The 25,891-nt window shown below is 48.2% G+C and overlaps 1 protein-coding gene across 2 annotated transcripts in view; it reads right to left on the bottom strand.

Moving 5' to 3' along the window:
- Positions 1-25,891, bottom strand: part of pigk (phosphatidylinositol glycan anchor biosynthesis, class K) — a 229,411-nt gene that overhangs the window by 120,435 nt on the left and 83,085 nt on the right. For both annotated transcript variants that reach the window (XM_072510417.1, XM_072510416.1), the window contains exon 10: positions 21,639-21,714. In XM_072510417.1, the coding sequence (XP_072366518.1) occupies positions 21,639-21,714 (76 nt within the window). The remainder of the gene's footprint in view (positions 1-21,638; positions 21,715-25,891) is intronic.

The raw sequence follows: 25,891 nt of genomic DNA, 5'->3' as shown, positions 1-25,891 counted from the left end.
AATATTCATTTATGGGATGTGGGCATTGCTGACGAGGCCAATATTTACTGTCCATCCCTAACTGCCCTTGAGAAGATAGTGGTGAGTTGTCTACTTGAACCACTGCAGTCCCCGTGATGTAGGTACACCCACAGTGCTGTTAGGGAAGGAGTTTGAGGATATTGACCAGTTGAAGGAACGGCCGATATATTTCCAAGTCAGGATGGTGAGTGACTTGGAGGGGAAGCTCCAGGTAATGGGGTTCCCAGGTATCGGCTGCTCTTGTCCTTATAGATGGTAGTGGTCGTGGGTTTGTAAGGTGCTGTCTGGGGAGTCTTCGGTGAGTTTATGAGGATGTTGTCAGGAAGGAGAATCTTAACTATGAGGAAAGGTTGGATAGGCTGGGGCTGCTTCCTTTGGAACAGAGAAGGTTTTTTTTAACAAGCAATTTTATTGAGGTATTTTTTGGCATTGTAAACAGTTACAGATTACAGAAATATGCAAACATCAACGAAAAGCCAACACTTCAACCAAACCATAATGCACATACCCGCTCCTCTCCCATAGACACTACCCACCTATTTATCCCTCCTATGGAACAGAGAAGGTTGAGGAATGATTTAGCTGAGGTGTATAACATTATGAGGGGTCCAAATAGAATGGATCGGAAGAAGCTAATGTCCTTAATTGAGGTCAATATGCAGATGACATGGATTTAAAGCAATTGGCAGAAGGATCAGAGGATGATGTGGTCTGGTACTCACCACTGAAAGATGAGGGGCACCCGAAGTGTTGAAACCGACAAGTTTACAGGACGAGAGCTCAAATGTTAGGTTGGGCTACTGGGTTACGGGGATATGGTGGAGGTGTGGGTTTGGGTAGTGTGCTCTTTCCAAGGGCCGGTGCAGACCGGATGGGACGAATGGCCTCCTTCCGCACTGTACATTGTATAATTCTATAATGTGGGTTGAGGCTAGGTGGCTCTTTTTCAGCTGAAACTGGCATGATGGGCTGAATGGGATCCTCCTGTGCTATAAAATCGTGTCCCGAAGGAGAGATGTAACGGTGCTGAAGAAGGTGAGGTGGAGAAGCTTCGGGAACGGATTCCAGACCTGAAGCGGTCAAGCAGCTGAGAAAACAGCCGGCAACATTCGGGCGAAGGGGACTGTACATGCAGACAAGGCGAGGATTGGAGGAGCACCAGGTTCAGAGGGTGGTCGGGTTGGAGGAGGTTACAGAGATAGGGAAGGAAGGGGCCACGAACAGATGTGAACATAAGGATGAAAATATTAAATCTGTGGCATCATCAGACTGGGAATAGATTGTAGGTCATCACTACTCAGTCCCTTCCCCTTTGATGAGTCACAACAGTGGAACTAATTACACGTACTAAGTGCTTGAGTCAAGACATATTGTTGAGATTCAACTCCTTCGAATAGTGTATTTTTTTTTTACAAATGCAATGCGACCGCAACAGTAAATATTAATTAACACACTTCTCTCAGACCACTGATCCTAAGCTTTGTGCTTTTAAACTAATCATTGGTCCAGTTCTCCAGTTAAAAAAAAGCATCACTTCATTTCACAATTCCTATAGCCTCTCCAAAACCTTTAATGCCAAACAGTGGGAGGGATTTCCCCTTCTGCAACTCGTTAGTTCAAGCAGGGTATAGATCTGACCCGAGACAATCTGAATTATATTTCCGTATTCAAAGACCCCCACGGCACTGTTCCGAGAAGAGAATTAAATCTCCCAACACCCTGGCCATCATTTATTCCTCAACCAACTTTATGAGAAACAGATTATGAGGCTATTTATCTCGATGGTGCCTGTAGGGGCTTGCTGTGCTCAAACTGGTCACCACCTCTGCCTGTACAACAACGTTAACTGCACTTCAAAACGTGTACTCACCTGATGCAGGAGCCGTGCTCCGACGGCTAGTGATTCCAAACAAACCTGTTGAGTCTTTAACCTGGTGTTGCAAGACTTCTTACTGTGCCCACTTCAAATAGCCATGAAGCACCTGGAGACACTCGAGTGCTAGAGGGAGGATAAAATAGGCGTGTTCCTCTTGGAGGCAAGTTACTCGAGGTTGCATCATTGAACCTCACAACTTTATGACAGAGCAACTAAACACGCATGGTGCATGGAGGGGGGGCACGGCAGCACAGTGGTTAGCACCGTTGCTTCACAGCTCCAGGGTCCCAGGTTCGATTCCCGGCTTGGGTCACTGTCTGTGCGGAGTCTGCCTGTTCTCCCAGTGTCTGCGTGGTCCAAAGATGTGCAGGTTAGGTTGATTGGCCATGCTAAATTGCCTTTGGCGTCCAAAACAAACGTTAGGCTGGGTTGCGGGGGTAGGGTGGAGGTGTGGGTTTGGGTGGAGTGCTCTTTCCAAGGGTGGGTGCAGACTCGATGGGCTGAATAGCCTCCTTTCGCAGTGTAAATTTGATGATTCCAAGCAAAACTGTGCGCGTTCAGTCAAAGGACACAAATTCAAAGATGCCACATAAATGTAAGATTATTCTTTCTTTCTGGGAGAAGGCATACTTGTGCCTGCAAGAGCTGCGTGGCCAATAAACAATTAAGCAATTCTTTAAATAATGAATTGTGTGGAGTTCCCGGCAGACAGAGGCTGCGAGCATGTTGAATAATAAGTGGTACACGCGAGGTAAACTGAGAATATTACTTCAAATTAAGACAAGGGAACATCGCAAAACAGGGGCATCATTAGATGTCAGGAGGAGCATCCTTTGCACAAAGAGTGAGAAATATTTGGAATAATTTATAATATTTGGAGTAATTGAGGCAAAATAATTGGGGAGATTCAAAAGAGAGCTGAATGCACCAAGGAGAGAGGTGCCACACTATTGTCTAAGCATCAACTCCAATGGTATGAACCACTGGCAGATAAGCTACCAGCTGCCCAAGTCCTATACGCTGGAATTCCCCAAGCATTCTCCGCTTAAATTCTATGATATCTATGATATCTTGCTCTCTGTCTTCAAAGATATCCACTTCAAAGATATTCACACTTCTTCAGCCGAGCGAACAACTCTCTTAATTTTCTTTGTTCCCTACCCGCTCTATTTATCCCTTTTTTTCCCCCTCCCGTCTCTGGATAGGATTTGGGTCATTTTCAGCACGGCAGCACGGTAACGCTGTTGCTTCACAGCACCAGGGTCCCAGGTTCTATTAAAAGCAAATTACTGCAGATGCCGGAATCTGAAACCAAACAGAAAATGCTGGAAAATCTCAGCAGGTCTGGCAGCATCTGTAGGGGCTGAAAAGAGCTAACGTTTCGAGTCCAGATGACCCTTTGTCAAAGCTAAAGAGAAAGAAAGTGGGAAATATTTATACTGTGGAGCGAGAATGAAAGATGAGTCATAGCCACAGAAATCCAGGGAAACGGGGTGCTAATAGCCACAGAAAGCAAGGGGAAAGAGTGCTTCCACTGGACTGGGGAATCCTGAGCCTCGAGTCATGGGTTCAAATCCCATCACGGCAAACGGTGGAATTTAAACTCAATTAATAATATCTGGAATTGTTGAAAGCTGATCATAAAAAAAAAACCCCACCTGGTTCACCGGAAAGGAAATCTGCCCTTTTTACCTGGTCTGACCTCCAGGTAACTCCAGACCAACAGCAAATGGCTGAACAAGCCACTCAATTTGATTAGGGATAGGCAATGATGCCATCATCTTATGGACAAATACATTTTAAAAGTCTAAGATATAAATATAAAATCAAGTAGGCGGCACGGTAGCACAAAGAACAAAACAGCACAGGAACAGGCCCTTCAGCCCTATAAGCTTGTACCGGTCATTGTACCAAACTTTGCCAAACCCCTCAGCACTTCCTTGTGCCGTATCCCTCTATACCCATCCTATCCAAGTGTTTGTCAAAATGCCATTTGAATGCCGTTAACGTATCTGCTTCCACAACCTCCCCTGGCAACGCGTTCCAGGCACTCACCACCCTTGGTGTAAAAAACCTGCCTCGCACATCTCCTCTAAACTTTGCCTGTGGACCTTTAGCAAATACCCCCTTGTGACTGACCCCTCTACCCTGGGAAAGAGTGCCTGCCCATCCACTCAATCCATGCCCCTCATAATCTTGTAGACCTCTATCAGGTCACCCCTCAACATCCGTCTTTCTAATGAAAACAGCCGAGTCTATTCATCCTCTCCACATAGCTAACACCCTCCAGACCAGGCAATAACCTGGTAAACCTCCTCTGCACCTTCTCCAAAGCCTCCACATCCTTTTGGTAGTGTGGCGACCAGAATTGTGCGCAATATTCCAAGTGCGGCCTGACCAAGGTTCCTTACAACTGTAGCATGACTTGTCAGTTTTTATACTCGATACCCCGTCCAAAGAAGGCAAGCATTCCGAATGCTTTCTTGACTACTTTGTCCACTTGTGTTGCCACCTTCAAAGATCTGTGGACATGCATGCCCAGATCTCTCTGACCTATATTGCGAAGAGTTTTGCCATTTACGGTATATTTGCCCTCTATGTTAGAGCATTGCCTCGCATTTTTCCGGATTAAACTACATTTTCCATTTCTCTGCCCAAGTCTCCAACCTATCTATGTATCTTTTGACAATCCACAACACTATCTGCCGCTCCACCAACCTTGGTGTCATCCACGAACTTACTAATCAGACCGGCTACATTTTCCTCCAAATAGTTTACGTACACCGCAAACAACAGAGGCCCAAGCACAGATTCCTGTGGTTAGCACTGCTGTTTCAGAGCACCAGGGACCTGGATTTGATTCCCGGCTTGGGTCCCTGTCTGTGTGGAGTCTGCACGTTCTCCCAGTGTCTGCGTGGGTTTCCTCCGGGTGCTGCGGTTTCCTCCCACAAGTCCTGAAAGACGGGCTTGTTGGGTGAATTGGAAATTCTGAATTCTCCCTCAGTGTACCCGAACAGGCGCCGGAGTGTGGTGACTAGGGAATTTTCACAGTAACTTCCTTGGAGTGTTAATGTAAGCTTACTTGTGACAATAATAAAGATTCTTGTGTTATTATTCTGTGAATAAACTTTGCGATTTGGAAAGAAACACATTTATACAATCTCAGGGCATTTCAAAGTGCTGCAGCCTGTAGGAACTTTTGAAGTGTAGTCACTGTTGCTATGTATGAAATGTAGAATCACAGAATCCCTACAGTGGAGAAGGAGGCCACTCAGCCCATCTCATCTGCACCGACCCTGGGAAAGACCACCCTACCTAGGTCCACAACCCCACCCTGTCTCCGTAACTCAGTATATCCACCTAACCTTTTGGACACTAAGGGGCATTTTAGCATGGCCAATCCACCTAACCTGCACATCTTTTGACACTAAGGGGCATTTTAGCATGGCCAATCCACCTAACCTGCACATCTTTTGACACTAAGGGGCATTTTAACATGGCCAATCCACCTAACCTGCACATCTTTGTACTGTGGGAGGAAACCTGAGCACCCGGAGGAAACCGGAGCAAACCCATGCAGACACAGTGAGAAAGTGCAAACTCCCCACAGACAGCCACCCAAGGCCGGAATTGAACCCGGGTCCCTGACGCTGTGAGGCAGCAGTGCTAACCACTGTGCCACCGTGCCGCTAAATCTGCACACAACAAGCTCCCAGAAATAGTAATGTGGTAATGCCTAAATAATCTGTTCTTGAGATGTTGATTAAGGGATAAATATTGGCCAGGACACCTTGCTCTTACGCCAAAAATGCCAGTGTTCACTTGAGGGCACAAGAAGGAACTTCCAACATTGCCACCCTCCCTCACTACTTCAGCCTGGATTTTGTGCCAATGTCTCTGGAGTGGGATTTGAACCCACCATCTGCTGGTTCAGAGATTCAGTGGGGTTCATCTTCCCACTGAAAAATGACCGGCACTACAACTTAATTGAAGTCCTGGGACAGTGTTGTCTCATCCAAAACCCTGCTGCCCATGTCCTAACTTGCACCAAGCCCCATTCCTCTATCCCCTGTGCTCGTTAACCTACAATGGCTCCCAATAAAACAATTTTAAACTTCACTGCTTTGCACTCAAACCCCTCCATGACCTCGCCCCACCCTATTGCTGGAACCTCTCCCAGCCCCACAACCATTCAAAAAAATCTCCACCGGTCCAAGACCGGTTCTCTCTCAGAGAACCAGTGCAGACATAATGGGCCGAATGGCCCCCTTCATCACCCTAACAATTCTGTGACACTCTGTCCTCCAGAGAGTGGAGAAGACTGGGTCATAGAATATTTGTAAGACAGATACATTATTGACTAACGAGGAAGTCAAAGAATACAGGGGCAGTCCTGAAGGGTCGAATTGCCTACTCTTGCCGTTAATTCGTATGTTCTGGCCACTTGAAAGTCCTCGGGGGCGATCCCCCCCCCCACCCCCTCCCAAACTTTAATCACTCCATTTTTGGTGGCCATGCCTTCGGCTTCCTGGGCCTGAAGCTTTGTAATTGTAACTATTTCTGCCCCTCTCTCTTCACTTCAACATTCAATGGCATTACCATCACTCAATTATCAACATCTTGGGGGTTACCATTGATCAGAAACTGAACTGGACTAGCCATATTAATACCAAAGAGAAAATGCTGGAAAATCTCAGCAGGTCTGGCAGCATCTGTAGGGAGAGAAAAGAGCTAACGTTTCGAGTCCAGATGACCCTTTGTGAAAGCTATAAGACAGCGAAAGTGGGAAATATTTATACTGTGGAGTGAGAATGAAAGATGTGTCATAGCCACAGAAACCCAAGGAAAGGGGGTTCTAATAGCCACGAAACCACAGAGAAAGAACGCTAATGGCAGTTTCCGGGTGAACAAAAGGTGTGAAAGGCCAAACAGCAGAGAAACGAACATCAGAGGGTGAACTGTGATAGATGTAGATGTGGAGGGAGGGGAAGGGGAAAGCAAAGCGGAGAAAGGGTGGATAAGATGGCGGGGGGGGGGGGGGGGGGGGGGGGGGGTGTAAATATATATAAAGAAAGACAAGAGAGAAAGAAATGGCAAAAGACAGTTAAAATGAAATGGGATTTATATTTAACCCCCCCCCCCCCATCTAATCCACCTTTCCTTACCCTTTCGCCCCTTTGCTTCCCATCTGGTTCAAGAAGGCAGCTCACCCCCGCCTCCTGAAGGGCAACTAGGGATGGGTGATAAATGCTGGCCTAACCAGTGATGTCCACATCCCGTAAATGACATTTTTTTTTTTTTTTTATAAATCCCGACTTTAAACTTACCTCTGTCACCTGCCCAACATCTCCTTATGGGATTCAGTGTCAAAATCACAACGGGCTCCTGTGAAGTGCTTTGAGTTATTCCACTAAGTAAGCTCTGTAACTCGCTCCTTACACAACATCCCACCGCCCCCCCAATCTGTTATCTCTCATTCCTCCCTCAAGATGTTCGTTCAAATCTTACCATTGGCCAAGTTTTTGCTTATCTTGCATAACAGTTCATGATGTAGCTTGCTGTCAAATTTTGCTTGGTAAACACTTGCGCTCCGTGATGTTCAATTCCGGGGCTGTTTAGCACAGGGCTAAATCGCTGGCTTTGAAAGCAGACCAAGGCAGGCCAGCAGCACGGTTCAATTCCAGTAACAGCCTCCCCGAACAGGCGCAGGAATGTGGCTACTAGGGGCTTTTCACAGTAACTTCATTTGAAGTCTACTTGTGACAATAAGTGATTTTCATTTTCATTAAAGGGGCTGTAAAAATGAGGGGTGGGGGATGGGAGGAGGTGGGTGCAGGGGACACATTTAAAAACAAGCCCTGCTTGCGTGTGTGGCTTGGGTGTTATACTCGCCAGGTGAAAATCCGGCAACTCCCTTCCTAATAGCACTGTGGGTGTACACGTACGCATGGGACTGCTGCGGTTCAAGGAGGCAGCAGCCCACCGCCTTCTCAAAGGCAATTAGGGATGAGTGATAAACGCCGGCCAGGCCAGCGATGCCCTGCATCCCGTGAACGAAAAATCGGAGTGTTGTGAGCCTAGGCACGACTGCACTCTCAAAGAGCCAGCACACGTACGGCGGGTCGAATGGCCTCCTTCTGGGCGGCAGGTTTCTACGACTCACGCCACGGGAGAATGGGAGAAACCCGTTCCTCCAACTACTCCCTAATCGCGCGTGGAAAAGACGAAATCGCAGGCCTACCCGTTCCACACGGGAACTCCAGGCTGCATTTTCAACCACGATGAAATAAGGCCCGGGGTGATTTCATACACAAGTGAATGCTTATAAATCCTTTCTGCCGTCAGTGGTATCTAACGGCGCAGGCTTTTACTCATAATAACTTTGAAAACCAGCCTCGAGCAATGCTAATGACAAATGTGAATGTAATTTGCTGCAGCAAAAATTTGAATGTGATATGAAACCAAAGTTGCGATCCTAATCTATCATTAAGGGGGGAAAAAGGTATTACTTCACAGTTGACAATTTAATAGTAATTATCTTTTTTTTCTTGTTAAGCTCCTGCTGCCCATGGCAGTGTTGGAAATTGGCAGTTAATTGCGATATAATTAGCTATTTAGACAGACGCTAAATCCTGACATGGTAAGCGCCATTCTTTTTAACCTACTGACAACTTCAATTGAAACCTGCATGCTGTGGAAAAATAATTGGAAGAATCTGAACTTGTTGTCCTTTGCAAACGCTCCAGTCCTAATTGTGCCCTTAACACAACAGAGTCTACATCGTCCACCTGAATCTTGGTGGGACAAGGCCTTGCATGAAGTTAATAAATGGGCGTGCTTAATGCGTGTATATTTTATGTACTCCCATTTGGAACCCACCCCCTTCCCCCCTGGCCCCGATTTCCTTTTCCCCACCATTAGTGGCCATGCCTCCGACTGTCTGGGCCCCAAGCTCTGCAATTCGCTCCCTAATCATCTTTGTCTCCATCTCTCTCTCACTCTCTCTCCTCCCTTAAATCTACCTGGCAAGATGCAGGGTTACAGGATTGGTGATAATAAATTAGCGTGGCTTGAAGACCGGTTAAAGGAAAGAAGACTGAGATTGGACACAAGTGGGTGGCACGGTGGCTAGCACCGCTGCTTCACAGAGCCATACCCAGAGTTCGATTCCGGCCTCGGGCGGCCGTCTGTGTGGGTTTGCACTTTCTCCCTGCGGCTGCGCGGGTTTCCTCCGGGTGCTCCGGTTTCCTCCCACAGTCCAAAGGTGTGCAGGGTAGGTCGATTGGCCATGCTAAATTGCCCCTTAGGGTGGGGTTGCAGGAATAGGCCGGGGGATTTGGCCTAGATAGGGTCGGTGCAGACTAGATGGGCCGAATGGCCTCCTTCTGCACTGTAGGGATTCTATGAATCTATGAATAAGTGGGTCATTTTCAGATTCTAACTATCTGGGTGCCACAAGGGTCAGAGCTAGGGGCCTCAGCTATTTAATAGATATATCAATGAAGGGATGGAGTGTAATGTATCCAAGTTTGCTGACAACGCGAAGCTAGGTGGCAAAGTGAGCTGTGAAAAAGGCACGAGCAATCTGCAAAGGAGTAGAGGCAGGCTAAGTGTGGGAGCAAGAAGGTGGCAGATGGAGTAAGAGTGAGGTTACACATTCACTCTTGTGTAAAGAGCAGAAAGAAAACCTTTTTGTTTAAAACGGTAGGACTATTAAATGTTGGTGAAAAGAGGGGATTGGGTGTCCTTTCGGAAGCAATGCAGCAAGTTAACAAGCAGACGCAGCTAGCAAGTAGAAGGCAATGGGTACGATGGCCTTAGTTGCTGGAGTGTTGGAGTGCAAGAGTAAGGAAGTCTTGCCACAAATGTACGGGGTCTTTGTGAGACGACACCTGGAATGGTGCGTGCAGTTTTGGTCTCTGTACCCAAGGAACGTTCTACTGCCTCAGGGGGTTGTAAAGAATGTTCACGGGTTCGATCCCGGCCATGGGTCACTGTCCGTGTGGAGTTTGCACATGAAAATGAAATGAAATGAAAATGAAATGAAAATCGCTTATGGTCACAAGTAGGCTTCAAATGAAGTCACTGTGAAAAGCCCCTAGTTGCCACATACCGGCGCCTGTTCGGGGTGGCTGGTACGGGAATTGAACCGTGCTGCTGGCCTGCACTGGTCTGCTTTAAAAGCCAGCTATTTAGCCCTGTGCTAAACCAGCCCCCAAGTATTCTCCCCATGTTCGACCACATTCTCCCCGTGTTTGCGTGGGTTTCGCCCCCACAACACAAAGATGTGCAGGCTAGGTGGATTGGCCACGCTAAATTGCCCCTTAATTGGGAAAAATGAATTGGGTACACTAAAAATTTTTTTTTTCAAAGAATGTTCACGAGATTTATTCCTGGAAAGCTAAGGACTGTCCCAAGAGGAAGAACTGAGTAGAAAGGGCCTATAATTCTCTGCAGTTTATAAGAATGGGAGATGATCTCACTGAAAGGTGTAGGAATTTGAGCGGGTTTGACAGGGTTGACAGCGAGGTTGAATCTCCCCTGGCTGGAGAGCCTGAAACTTGGCGACTCAAGCTCAGGGTAAAGAGGCGGCCATTTCGGACGGAAACAAAAAGCAACTTCCCTCACTCAAAAGAGGGTTGCGATTCTTTGGAATTCTCCAGCCCAGGGGGCTGTTCATGCTCACCATTCACTGTTATCCAAGGCTGGGATCGACAGGTCTTTGGGCTGTTAGGGAATCACGGGATACGAGGGCCGGTGAAGGAACGACCGAAGGAAAGAAACCAGCTCATTCCTTCAAGTCCCTCAGGGAAGGGACCCGGCCTGGCCTACTCATGCCTTCAGTCCCATCGTCTACACTTGGAAGACGGGATCAGTGCATTGAACTTGATGATCATCCATGATCATAATGAATGGCGGAGCAGGCTCGAAGGGCCATCTGCTGCTTCTATTTATGTCCGTCATGCCCTCAGAAGTGGTCGAACAAACATCTTGGGACAGTAAATGCCTGGTTCACCCACCGTGTGTGAAAATAATAAATTAAATTTCTATTCTGAGACATAAGACCATAAGGTATAGGAGCAGAATTAGGCCACTCGGCCCATCGAGTCTGATCTGCCTTTCAATCACGGCTGATATTTTTCGCATCCCCATTCTCCTGCCTTCTCTCCATAACCCCTGATCCCCTTGTTAATCAAGCACCTATCTATCTCTGTCTTAAAAGACACTCAGCGATTTAGCCTCCACAGCCTTCTACGGTGGTCATGAAGTCTTACATTTGCACTACATTTACTCAATTCCCTGCTACGTGTTTGAGGCCATCATATCTCGGGGACTCCAGGTTACGATGAAGTTGAAAAGCAGATGCTTTGGCATTTAGCTGAAGTAGTCACACTCTCGCCTTGGGTCAGAAGGCGGCGAGCGGGGGGGGCGGGGGGTTCAAGACCCATTTCTGAGACTTGGAGTCTCAGCCCCGTCCGAACTCAATGGACCTTTTACTGGTCCGTTAGATTTCCCGCCCTGCCCGCGCCGATACCCACGGTGGGCGAGACCTGGAAATCCCGCCATTGAGCTCAGAATCTCAGCGTAGCGAGTGCTGCACCGACAGAGTGAGGCGTTAAACCGCTTTCCGATCTGATTAACGCGAGCATTCTCACAGCCACCATTTGAAGAGCACGAGAGTTTCCCCTGTCTTTCTGGCCAATCTTAATCCCGCAACCAACATCGCTAAAACAGTTTATGTTTCCCTGTTTTTATGAAACTTTACTGTTCCCAAAATGACAGCACAATTCCCAGCGCCAAGCATAAGAGAACTTGCACTTATCTAGCGCCTCTGCTACCTCTAGGGTTGTAATCGCAGGATTATTCCGTGCCACGTGCCAGTGAGGCTAGAAATAAGAAGATACAGCAGCGAAACAAGTGGCTAAACAGCTGGTGTAGGAGGGAGGGTTTCCGTTATCTGGACCACTGGGAGCTCTTCCGGGGCAGGTGTGACCTGTATAAGAAGGACGGGTTGCATCTAAACTGGAGAGGCAGAAATATCCTGGCCACGAGGTTTGCTAGTGTCACACGGGAGGGTTTAAACTAGTATGGCAGGGGGGTGGGCACGGGAGCAATAGGTCAGAAGGTGAGAGCATTGAGGGAGAACTAGGGAATAGGGACAGTGTGGCTCTGAGGCAGAGCAGACAGGGAGAAGTTGCTGAACACAGCGGGTCTGGTGGCCTGAAGTGCATATGTTTTAATGCAAGGAGCATTACGGGTAAGGCAGATGAACTTAGAGCTTGGATTAGTACTTGGAACTATGATGTTGTTGCCATTGCAGAGACCTGGTTGAGGGAAGGGCAGGATTGGCAGCTAAACGTTCCAGGATTGAGATGTTTCAGGCGGGCTAGAGGGGGATGTAAAAAGGGTGGCGGAGTTGCGCTACTGGTTAGAGAGAATATCACAGCTGTACTGCGGGAGGACACCTCAGAGGGCAGTGAGGCTATATGGGTAGAGATCAGGAATAAGAAGGGTGCAGTCACAATGGTGGGGGCTTACTACAGGCCTCCCAACAGCCAGCGGGAGATAGAGGAGCAGATAGGTAGACAGATTGTGGAAAAGAGCAAAAACAACAGGATTGTTGTGATGAGAGACTTCAACTTCCCCAATATTGACTGGGACTCACTTAGTGCCAGGGGCTTAGACGGGGCAGAGTTTGTAAGGAGCATCCAGGAGGGCTTCTTAAAACAATATGTAGACAGTCCAACTAGGGAAGGGGCTGTACTGGACCTGGTATTGAGGAATGAGCCCGGCCAGGTGGTAGAAGTTTCAGTCGGGGAGCATTTCGGGAACAGTGACCACAATTCAGTAAGTTTTAAAGTGCTGGTGGACAAAGATAAGAGTGGTCCCAGGGTGAATGTGCTAAATTGGGGGAAGGCTAATTATAACAATATTAGGCGGGAACTGAAAAACCTAGATTGGGTGCGGATGTTTGAGGGTAAATCAAAATCTGACATGTGGGAGGCTTTCAAGTTTCAGTTGAAAGGAATTCAGGACCAGCATGTTCCTGTGAGGAAGAAGGATAAATACGGCAATTTTCGGGAACCTTGGATAACGAGAGATATTGTAGGCCTCGTCAAAAAGAAAAAGGAGGCATTTGTCAGGGCTAAAAGGCTGGGAACAGACGAAGCCTGTGTGGAATATAAGGAAAGTAGGAAGGAACTTAAGGAAGGAGTCAGGAGGGCTAGAAGGGTTCACGAAAAGCCATTGGCAAATAGGGTTAAGGAAAATCCCAAGGCTTTTTACACGTACATAAAAAGCAAGAGGGTAGCCAGGGAAGGGGTTGGCCCACTGAAGGATAGGCAAGGGAATCTATGTGTGGAGCCAGAGGAAATGGGCGAGGTACTAAATGAATACTTTACATCAGTGTTCACCAAAGATAAGGAATTGGTGGATGTTGGGTCTAGAGAAGGGTGTGTAGATAGCCTGGGTCACATTGAGATCCAGAAAGACGAGGTGTTGGGCGCCTTGAAAAATATTACGGTAGATAAGTCCCCAGGGCCTGATGGGATCTACCCCAGAATACTGAAGGAGGCGAGAGAAGAAATTGCTGAGGCCTGACAGAAATCTTTGGATCCTCACTGTCTTCAGGTGATGTCCCGGAGGACTAGAGAATAGCCAATGTTGTTCCTCTGTTTAAGAAGGGTAGCAAGGATAATCCAGGGAACTACAGGCCGGTGAGCCTTACGTCAGTGGTAGGGAAATTACTGGAGAGAATTCTTCGAGACAGGATCTACTCCCATTTGGACGCAAATGGAGGTATTAGTGAGAGGCAGCATGGTTTTGTGAAAGGGAGGTCGTGTCTCACTAACTTGATAGAGTTTTTCGAAGAGGTCACAAAGATGATTGATGCAGGTAGGGCAGTGGATGTTGTCTATATGGACTTCAGTAAGGCCTTTGACAAGGTCCCTCATGGTAGACTAGTACAAAAGGTGAAGTCACACTGGATCAGGGTGAGCTGGCAAGGTGGATACAGAAGTGGCTAGGTCATAGAAGGCAGAGAGTAGCAATGGAAGGATGCTTTTCTAATTGGAGGGCTGTGACTAGTGGTGTTCCGCAGGGATCAGTGCTGGGACCTTTGCTGTTTGCAGTATATATAAATGATTTGGAGGAAAATGTAACTGGTCTGATTAGTAAGTTTGCAGACGACACAAAGGTTGGTGGAATTGCGGATAGCGATGAGGACTGTCAGAGGATACAACAGGATTTAGATTGTTTGGAAACTTGGGCGGAGAGATGGCAGATGGAGATGAATCTGGACAGATGTGAGGTAATGCATTTTGGAAGGTCTAATGCAGGTAGGGAATATACAGTGAATGGTAGAACCCTCAAGAGTATTGAAAGTCAGAGAGATCTAGGTGTACAGGTCCACAGGTCACTGAAAGGGGCATCACAGGTGGAGAAGGTAGTCAAGAAGGCATACGGCATGCTTGCCTTCATTGGCCGGGGCATTGAGTATAAGAATTGGCAAGTCATATTGCAGCTATATAGAACCTTAGTTAGGCCACACTTGGTGTATAGTGTTCTATTCTGGTCGCTACACTACCAAAAGGATGTGGAGGCTTTAGATAGGGTGCAGAAGAGATTTAACAGAATGTTCCCTGGTATGGAGGGCATTAGCTATGAGGAGCGGTTGAATAAACTCGGTTTGTTCTCACTAGAACGACGGAGGTCGAGCGGCGACCTGATAGAGGTCTACAAAATTATGAAGGGCATAGACAGAGTGGATAGTCAGAGGCTTTTCCCCAGGGTAGAGGGGTCAATTACTAGGAAGTACAGGTTTAAGGTGTGAGAGGCAAGGTTTAGAGGAGATGTAAAAGGCAAGTTTTTTTTACACAGAGGGTAGTGGGTGCCTGGAACTCGCTGCCGGAGGAGGTGGTGGAAGCAGGGACAATAGTGACATTTAAGGGGCATCTTGACAAATACATGAATAGGATGGGAATAGAGGGATACGGACCCAGGAAGTGTAGAAGATTGTAGTTTAGTCGGCAGCATGGTCGGCGCGGGCTTGGAGGGCCGAAGGGCCTGTTCCTGTGCTGTACTTTTCTTTGTTCTTTGTTCTCAGGACGTCCCAAAGCGCTTCACGGGTTAAAGCTACTCTGAAGTGTATTCACTGTTGTAATACAGGAAAAGCAGCAGCCATAGAGAATGTCATAAGGCTCCATCAGTTTCCATTATTGATGAATCCACATTAATGCAATGAACTGAACTTAAGATTGAAGAAAACCTTCAGCCTGGAGGTGCCATGGAATGCAATTATATTCAACTGTCAAAACAGTCCCCAAATCTTATTAAATTCATTCACCCCTTCCAATTTATACAGTTTTCTCTAAAGGCATCATTTCAAACTGTTACCCAACCATTACTGAAGGAAAGGCTGGCTTCTCTTAATATTAAAATTATTTTTAGCAAGTGACAGAAAAGAATTAGTTGAATTAGGAACTAGGAAGTTGGGGGGGCAATTAATTCTTTGGGGTCACCCAGTAATCCAAGATACAACCTGGCTGACTGAATGTGATCAATTATCGGAGGAGCAGGCAAAATATTCATAACATTCCATGTGTTTTCTCAACGACTGCCATCCCTGATGCTTCATGACCAGGGCATCATGAGGTGGAACACTCGAGCGCGGGAAGTTTTTTTTTCCCGGTTGCATACACTAATTCCACAAAAGGCCAATTTGTTCATGGGGCGAGAGTGTTGACGGTGAAGCCAGCACCTACTGCCCATCCCCTGATTGCACGGTGATGGTGGCGGCGAACTGCCTTCAAGACTCCACTGCAGCACAGGCGGTGTGGGTACAACCACAGCGCCGCGAGGGAGGCAGTTCCAGGACTTTGACTCAACGACAGTGGAGGGTCGGCGATTTATTTCCAAGTGAAGATGCCGTGCGCCTTGGAGGGGACCTTGCAAGTGGTGACATCCCCCCCGTATCTGCTGTCCCCGTCTTTATAGGTAGTCGATGTCACAGGTTTGGAAGATGCAGCCAAAGAAGTTGTGCGTCGCTGCAGTACATCTTGTGGAGGGCACACTGCTGCCACTGTGCATCAGTGGCAGACGGAATGAAGGTTTACGGTGATAATGCTTAAGACAGGGCAATCTTTCCTTCAGTAACACTTGGAGACTACGATAAAGTGGTTGGATTGGTTTTATGCATATTATTTCAACTGTATAATGTATCTATTCTCTGTTCACTGCTTTTGACTGGACAAACAATCCTGCCACACTCGGTTGGCTCTTTATGCTGTGGTTTCTATCATGAGTTCAAAGACTCAGTATACTGTAAAACATTGGACGGGTCCTGCCAGCCCGGTGCCAGCCAATCTATGCACAGCAAGCTCCCATGTTCAGTTAAGCTGTTTTAAGTCAAGAGGGGAATTCTGAAAATGCTGGGAATGGTTAATACAGAAAATGCTGGGAATACTCCACAGGGCAGGCAGCTTCTGCGGACAGAGACACAGAGTTAACATTTCAGGTCTGTGACATTCCATCAGAACGAGTGCTGCCAAGCCTGCTGCCCATTTCCAGCAATTGCTGCTTTTATTGACCTGCTGTTGAATCAGGGATAAATATTGGTCAGGACGTCGGGCAGAACTTCTTTGCTCTTTGGAATAGCGTTGTGGGATCTTCGGTTCAACATCTCACCTGAAAGACAGCATCTCTGACAGTGTGCAGGCCGTCAGTACCCCAGTGTCAGCCTAGATTTTGTGCTCAAGCCTCGAGAATAGATTTTGAAGCCCTGCCTACTGACTCAGGTGGCAGCGCTCGCAACTGAGCTGCAGAGAACACCACGTAACAATGTGACGAACCTCTAGTCACCCAAGAACCGATGCATTTTCCATGGCATCGCCTCTACTACTCTCTCCTCATATAGTACAAATTGTTGTTCCCTTTACGTGTGGTGTTGGCGTGAATTGTTCCGATGACTGAAAGCCAAAAGGTTTCGACAAAAATAAATCTTTCTTCAGCAATACTCACGTCTTGTACTGCCAAACAACTAGAATCTCGAATTGAGCGAAGTACAACCCCTCTTGATTGAAATATAATTCTAAATTGTCCAATGATAGTGGGCATCGCTCGTGTGAGCAACATGATGGCTGGCATAACTGGGTAATACTATGTAACAAGTGCTCCGTACCCAGTGTAGAGGGGGCGAATGTTCAAAACTGCTTAAATTGGTTGCTGTGTTTCCTACGTCGTAACAGTTGCCATGGGAGTGTCCCTTTAAGAAATGTTTTTGTCTTATCACAGGGATTCAGTGATGTCATTGTGTGGGTGGAGCTGGGCTGTGGCTCTATGAGTTTTTACTTTCGCTTTTGAGTTTGGAGTTGGTTTTGAACTGCACAGGTTGAAAGAAGTGTTTTTCTATCTTCATTTTAAAAGCTGTTTCCAGACTACTTGGTAACTTAAAAGAGACAATTGCTTTCTGGAAGGAATTCAAACCTGCTGTTTGGAAAGGGGAACAGAGTATCCATAACATGTCTTATACCAGTAAGAGTGCGGTGTGCTGGGTCACACCTTTGAAACGGGGTTACCTGGATTTTGTTATTGAATTGGAACAGTTAAGGGGGAATTCATTAAGGGTTATAAATAGATTACTGTAGCTGCGTGGGGTCTTTATATTTGTAGTTGATAAAAATTCTTACTGCGTGTGTTTATAAAACTGTTAACTAAATTCGCAGAATAAAGCTTGTTTTTTGATTAAAAGCGCCAAAGGCCTCTGTTGAATAACACCTGAAAGGCAGGCCCTTGTGTTCATCGTAACCAAAATCGATAAACAGTTGTAGGTCAGGTGAACTCCATAACATACTTTGGAGATTTCTAAACCCTGGCCATAACACAGTCACTAACACTTCAAAGCATTTAATAATAATAATAATAATCTTTATTATTGCCACAAGTCGGCTTACATTAACACTACAACAAAGTTACTGTGAAAATCCCTTAGTCACCAAACTCCAGCACCTGTTCAGGTACAGAGAGGGAGAATTCAGAATGCCCAATTCACCCAACAAGCACGTCCTTAGGAACTTGTGGGAGGAAACCGGAGCAGCCGGAGGAAACCTACCCAGACACGGGGAGAACGTGCACACTCCGCACAGACTGTGACCCAAGCCGGGAATCGAACCCGGGACCCTGGAGCTGTGAAGCAACAATCCTAACCACTGAACTACCCTGGCATTTTGCGATGTCCTTTATTCATAGAAGATGCTGCACAATGCAAGTCTTCCGTTTCTTTTTTAAAAATAATGCTAACTTTGAACTATTTCCATGTGTGGTAACTGTTCAAACTTAAAACACCAACCACTGCACTAGCTCTAACTTTGATCTCTTTAGGAACTTTTATTCTTCCCTGGGATGTGGGCATTGCTCGCTGGGCTAGCGCGTTTTGCCCACCCTTGAGAGGGTGATGGGTGAGCTCCTTCATGAACCGTTAGGCAGTAGATTTAAAACTGAGATAAGGAGGGACTACTTCTCGCAGAGGGTGGTGAATTTGTGGAACTCACTGCCCCATAGTGCGGTGGAATCTGATCTGAAATCATTATATGGGGAACATGCAAGGAGGTGGATTTGAGACCAGGAAGAGATCAGCCATGATCGGTTTGAATGGTGGAGCAGCCCCGAGGGGCTGAGCTGCCCACCTCTGCTCTTAATCCCTGTGTTCCTATGTTCCTGTGTTACAATCCATGTGGTGTAGGTAAACATACGGAAGAGAGGCCCAGGATTTTAATCCAGTGACAGTAAAGGAACGATTATATAGCAGGGGACGGTGTTGCCATGCTTCTGGTGCCCTCGGTTGAGGTCGCTGGTTTACATGGACCTATTCTGTGCCAACGTGAATTCTTATCATCAGTGAGCAGATATGGCAATTTCTGCCAAAACAAACCCTTAAGATGGTACAACCAGAAATTCTGATTTTAGTTGTTAATACAGATGGATTATGGCTTGCAGTCTATATAAATGTGGTGGGTTGAACTAAACTATCGAAGTGTCATTCGGGCGTTTAAGAATAATATTAATCGGCAAGCGGTCAAGCCGACCCAAGGCTCAATAACATGTTTGGTAAGTGGGCTTCCAGTCAAACTAATTGAATGCCCCAGGCTGAAGCCCTTTAACCTGCTAACACATCATAAGCCCCAGTCGAATGCAGTGTCTGCTGGCAGCTTTTTAAGATTCCAAAAGCAACTTTGACACTGGACTGCCCCGATACACAGTTTACTGCCATCTCCAATTCCCTGCGCGCCACAGCACAGTAACAGCGAGAATGCTATTCCGCAAGGCTGTGCAATTTATTACTATCTTCACTCTTGCTTATGAAAATATATCGACACCTCGCCTGGTCTGCTGTTCATTTCATTTACCGGATGATCCAGCCGTGAAGAGAGAATTTTAAGCAAGTGGCATTTTCCAGCGGGTTGGGTCACTGGAAAGCTGCGAGAACCTCTGGGAGCCTCTGTCACACAAGATGTCTCAGATTTTCAATCTTCCATTTGCTGGGCACATAAATTATTCTCCCCGAGGTGGAACTGCCAGTCAAAGACCTGCAAAGCCCCGGAGTCAACGTTTTCAAGTAGGAGCAAAAGATTTAACACGTACTTTAGATCAACCTGCACCATTCTGGCAGACAGTAAAATCTATACCCGTCCTCAACGCCGTTACCTTCTTGAAAGAAAGGCTTGCATTTTGAGAGCGTCTCGTCACGTCGTGGCGGAATGGCCCCAAGCAACCTCAAGTACAATTGAATTACTGCAAAAGTGCAGTGATTTCTTCTGCGAGCAAATCGCTCTGTACTTCGAGAAACCCCCCCCCCCCCCCCCCAATTCTTTCCAAACCCCACTCGCACATGCCCGGCAGGGTTTGAGGTCTCCCCCCCCCCCCCCCCCTCCCCCCTCTCTCCACCCCGTCCCTGCTGTCCCCCTCTTCCTCCCAGGCACTACTCCCCATCCCCCCTTCCCCTCCCCCGGGCGCTGCTCCCCCATTGCCTGCTGCCACTTTTTTAATCTCCTACTTTTGTGATTCATCTGCATTTTGTCAAACTGAACATCTGGCTGGTAATTTAATCGACCAGTATTGATCTGAGCCAATCGTCATTTTATTTACCGAGTGTCGGAGGTGTGGTTTGCACTCATACGTCATCCGAAAGCGCCAATCGTGATTCGCAGAGACCGTCACGTCGGTAAAAGTGGGGGAAATTCAGAAAATGCCCCACAATCACTGGAGGCACCAACACCAGACGCTTTGAGCAACATTGCCAGATGGAGGAACGCTGGTCACGGCACAGGGGCAATAGTTACAGCACAGAGGGCGGTCGTTCGGCCCACCGTGTCTGTGCTGGCTGTCCGCAAGGGCAGTATACCACGCGCCACTCGTCGGCCTTTTTCCTCCAGCTCTTCAGATCATGATCCAGTTCTCTGACAGTGCGGCACTCCCACACTACTGCGCTCAAGTGCCGGTCTAAACGCTCTGGAGTGGGACTAGCATCCGCAACCTCCTCAAGCAGGGGCCAGAACGCCACCAGCTTCAAACAGTGGCAACAGCGAACGGGTGTCAGCAGCGGCTCAGAGGTAGCTTTCCCACCCCTGAGGCAGAAGGGTATGGGCTCAAGCCCCACTCCAGGGACAGGAGTACATAGTCTCAGCTGACACTCGGGGTTCGTAGTCCCGAGCAAATCCTTCCCGCGAGTTGATAAAGGTGGACAGGAACAATCCCATTCCATGGCACTTTCCCTTTTTTTGAAGAGGAGCGGGGGGGGGGTATCGCGGATGTCCTGGGAACTGTTCTATTCAGCCAGACAATGAGGGAGCGGCACCGGAGAGGAGGTCAGGGTGCTCGACCATGTCAATGGCTGAGGCAGGTCTGATGTGGAGATGCCGGCGTTGGACTGGGGTGAGCACAGTACGAAGTCTTACAACACCAGGTTAAAGTCCAACAGGTTTGTTTCGATGTCACTAGCTTTCGGAGCGCTGCTCCTTCCTCAGGTGAATGAAGAGGTCTGTTCCAGAAACATATATATGGACAGATTCAAAGATGCCAGACAATGCTAGGAATGTGAGCATTAGCAGGTGATTAAATCCTTACAGATCCAGAGATGGGGTAACCCCAGGTTAAAGAGGTGTGAATTGTGTCAAGCCAGGACAGTTGGTAGGATTTCGCAGGCCAGATGGTGGGGGATGAATGTAATGCGACATGAATCCCAGGTCCCGGTTGAGGCCTCACTCATGTGTGCGGAACTTGGCAGGTCAGGAAGGGAAAGTTCACCGGTCATGTCAAATCCATTCATTGACTTTGCTTAAGGCACTACCTCACTGATGTGATGTGGGAAGAGCAGAAAACTGATTGGAAGGAGTCCAAACACAGAATTGCAGTGAAGATCAGCACGGATTTGTGAGGCGACGGCACGCTCAATAAATTTGCAGAAAGACGGGAGGTTGGAGATGGGCAGCGATTTGCGAGGTCAAAGGAGCTTTGAGGGTCTCACAGCCCAGTGGGACAGGCAGACCAGGCCGACTCTCGAGCTCGATTTCATGATCCATTATGCCGAAAGAAAGGTAAATCACATATAAATATAGCATCATCACAAACCACTTAGAAAAGCCATGCATGCGCCTGATGTGCTGAAACAGAATCCTTTTAAGGATTGGATGGGCCCCGGAGTTAAATGAGCTGCTACAGCATTTATAAAGTGAGGGTTTAACCATACCTGATGAATTATCTGCGCCACAGCGAGCTGATCCACATACTTCAATGCTGGAGCCGCCTGGCTTTCTGGAAAGTAGCTAAAAATAAACACACAAGTTTTACAAATCATTCGTTAAAAAGCTGCGGCAGCAATTAACAGGTTTTAAAACTAAAACTATCTTCAATGGAGCTGCCGAGTATGAGCAGTCTCGAGTCAGTCCCCAGTCAGCAAGGCCCAAATGCAAGACGGTCTTGAAATCAGCAATGCTGCTCAGGTGAGGCAACAAGGTAGCTGGCATGGGATTAATAAATTGTAATGCCCTCTGTGTCCATGGAAAACGTCCCCAGTAGTCAGAGAAAGCGTGGCGGTGTGCGGGGTATGTCAGGAAGCCGAGGGCAGGGAGATCCAAGGTTTCGTTCTGGGGCCTGATGGAGTTTTCCTTCTTCTTGTGGCCCACGAGGAAACCTTCCAAATAAAACCAATTAAACGTACTTACCTCCGCGGCCCCTCGTGAGAGCCCGTAGCCCTGGCGAAGTGGACATCTGGGGCCGAACGCATGTTAAAAATCGTAGTGAGGCCTGAATGGTGTCACCAGAGGCCCTGGAGACATTCGTGTCTCAATAAAGCCTTTGCCTGCCCACGTAGAGGTTGGGGCGCGGAATGGAACCGGATCATAAATCCCCAGATGCACTGTTCTTGTCGGGTGTGTTTGGCAAGGGAGAAGAGTTGCAGCTTGGTTTTGGGGGCAGGGGAGAGGGGGGGGGGGGGGGGGGGGGGGGGTATTTGGCCTGAGGTATCCCAACAAGCACAATATCCAATTCACCTAACAGCACGTTTTTCGGGACTTGTGGGAGGAAACCGGAGCACCCGGAGGAAACCCACGCAGACACGGGGAGAACATGCAGACTCCGCACAGACAGTGACCCAAGCCGGAATCGAACCTGGGACCCTGGAGCTGTGAAGCAACAGTGCTAACCACTGTGCTACCGTGCTGCCCATTCTCTTACGGTGAAGGTAAATAAGCCGACAAGGAAGTAATTCTGAGATCCATTGCCAGTGGCATTACTCTAATGTTCTCTGGTTATTTATTTCTTGCCTCAGTTTTCACTGTAAATCTATAGTGACAGAGAGAGAACAGGTCAACGGCATGGCGGCACAGTGGTTAGCACTGCTGCCTCACGGCGCTGAAGACCCAGGTTCGATCCCGGCCCCGGGTCACTGTCCGTGTGGAGTTTGCACATTCTCCCCGTGTCTGCATGGGTTTCACCTCCACAACCCAAAGATGTGCAGGGTGGGTGGATTGGCCGCGGGTAATTGCCCCTTAATTAGAAAAAAATTAATTGGATACTCAAATTAAATTTTTGTTAGAGGGGATACGCGCAGCTGCTGCCCGCCCAATGATGATGGTTAAAAATGAGCTCTCTGTAACACCCATGGAAACAACACACCCCAAAAACTCTGGATGCATGCGCAAGCTCAGGGCTTCATTCTCTTCATGATGTGGAGATGCCAGTGTTGGACTGGGGTGAGCACAGCAAGAAGTCTTACACCAGGTTAAAATCCAACAGGTTTGTTTCAAATCACTAGCTTTCGGAGCACTGCTCCTTCCTCAGGTAAATGGAAGGTCCCCCGCAGATCGCAATGGCCCGCCGATCGGTGGCCCCCGATCACGGGCCTAGCCACTGCTGAGGCTCCTCCCCCCCGGAGTCAGATTCCCCCCACCCCCCACCAGGACCGCCACCGTGGCCGCGGGTTCGAGCTCCCGCCGGGTGGTACCACATGTAAACCACGCCGGCGGCGGTTCGGCCGGTTGACCGCGGAGAATTGTCACGGGGGCGTCTTCCAACGGCCCCCGACCGGCGCCATGTCGAACACGCGCAACTGGCGGGTCCGCGGAGAATCGCTGAAGCACCGTCGCGCCGGATTTCCGGCGCGAACGGCTATTCTCTGCCCCCCCCGCGCCAGGCGCAATTCCGTCGCGGAGGGTCGGAAAATCCCGCCCAAGAATCCAGTATATTCCAAAAGCACCTTCCCGAGTTCCTGGTGGCGTCCTGGTGGGGGGGGCAGGGGGAATCTGACTCCGGGGGGACGGACGACACCTTAGCGGTGGCCAGGCCCGCGATCGGGGGCCATCGATCGGCAGACCATCGCGATATGGGGGGGGACCTACCTTATTCCGCGCGGGCCCTCTGTGTGGCTCCGCCACGTCGCCGGTGCCCACACCAAGGTGGGCCGCTGCACACATGCGCCGCACAGTCTGGACAGCAGGGCCCCGCCAGCAGCCAGAGCTGCGGGGACGCATGCCGGGGTCCTGCTTGCCCCCTGGATAACGTCCAGAGTGATTCTCCCCCTTTTTCCGGCGGGCGTGGGGACTTAGTTCCCAAAAGGGAGAATCCCGGCCCCTATCTTTTCACTGCACCTTTGAATTTAAAGAGATAGATGCCTGTCAACATTTCACTGCTGACAATTAAATCACCCTTCTTGTTGCAAGCAGCATTATACACCGTCAAGTCAACCAACATTATTCATGATCCATCCAGGTGGACATTTTTTAAAAAATACTGGAGCTCATTACCTTTTCCCGTAAGCTCACACATTATCTAGTTACATTGACTGATGTGAGAATTGTAAACTTTAATAAAAACACACACAAAAGATCATCACATCTTTCTTGCTGGATTGTTTATCGCTCTATATTTCTTAATAAGCCTCGTTTGCTTTGGCGCCTGTTCCTGGGCTCCCGTATACCAACGCATGGGCAGACATCAAATTAAAAAAGAGGGACTTTTACTGGAAGAGCGAGCGTCATGACTTCCTGTCCCAAGCTCGGGCTGCCAGGCGGAAGCTAGTCTCTGCAGTGCAAGAGAGACATGGAGACCCAGAGTGCAAACACGACTGGAGCTCCCAGTGTATACTTCATAGGAACAGAGAAAATGTCAATAGGCCATTCAGCCGCCAGAGCCTGCCCCGCCCATTCCAACAGATCACTACCTCGACGCCATTCCCGCCCCCCCACTATCCCCTTATCCCTCGAGATCTTTAATATCTAAGCATCTATCCATCCTGTCTTGAACATATTCAATGACTGAGTTTCCATAGCCTTCCGGGATATAGCATTCCAAAGATTCACGGTACTCTTAGTGAGGAAATTCCTCCTCTCAAAGTCATAAATATCCTACTTCTTATTCTGAGGCTGCGAACCTGGTTCTAGACCCCCCCCCCACCCCACCCCCCCCACCCCCACCCCAACTTCCTCTCATTCGGAAGAAATGACCCTCCTGCATCTACCTTGTCGAACCCTGTAAGAATTTTGTGTGTTTCCATGAGGTCACGTCTCATTTTTCTAAACTTTAGAGAGTACAGGCCCGATCTCCTCAATCTTGCCTCACAGGGCAGTCCTTCCATCCCGGGAATCTGTCTGGTGACCCTTCACTGCACTCGATCTATGGGAAGTATGTCCTTCCTTAGATAGAGACCAAACAGTTCACCCTACTCCAGGTGTGATCTCGCCGAGGCTCCACAACATTGCAGCAAGACACCTCCAATCCTGTACTCAAATCTTCTCACCACAAAAGCCAACAGACCATTTGTCTTCCCAATTGCTTGTTGCACCTTCTCACAGAACTCTCTCACTTAATGATGTAAAACATTCAAAGTCCAGTAGCCCCTATAACATCCCAAGACACACCAGAGGGGCATTGTCAGACAACAGTTGGACATCTGAACCACGTGAGGTAGTATTAGGACAGATGGTCAAAAACATAGTCAACGGTTTTAAGGAGCATCGTGAAGGGGGGAAAAAGAGAGAGAGGAAGGAACTGAGGACTGCGGATGGAATTCCAGAGCTTAGAGCCCGGTTGGCTGAAGGCACAGCTGCCAATGGAGGCATAAAGGAAGTTCCTCGAAGGTTGTGGCTGGTGACGGAGAAAGGACAGTAGTAACAATAATATATAATCTTTATTGTCACAAGTAGGCTTACATTAACATTGCAATGAGGTTACTGTGAAAAGCCCCTAGTCGCCACATTCCAGCACCTGTTTGGGTACACAGAGGGAGAATTCAGAATGTCCAAATTACCTAACAGCACGTCTTTCGGGACTTGTGGGAGGAAACCCACGCAGACTCGGGGGGAACGTACAGACTCCGCACAGACAGTGACCCAAGCCGGGAAACAAACCTGGGACTCCGAGCTGTGAAGCAGCATTGCTAACCACTGTGCTATTGTGCCGCCCTCGGCCATGGAAGGATTTGAGTACCAAGGTGATGATTTTGAA

This window comes from Scyliorhinus torazame, chromosome 7, assembly GCF_047496885.1.
Source record: "Scyliorhinus torazame isolate Kashiwa2021f chromosome 7, sScyTor2.1, whole genome shotgun sequence".
In the NCBI taxonomy this organism is placed as follows: domain Eukaryota; kingdom Metazoa; phylum Chordata; class Chondrichthyes; order Carcharhiniformes; family Scyliorhinidae; genus Scyliorhinus; species Scyliorhinus torazame.
This window is presented reverse-complemented; position numbering and strand designations above follow the sequence as displayed.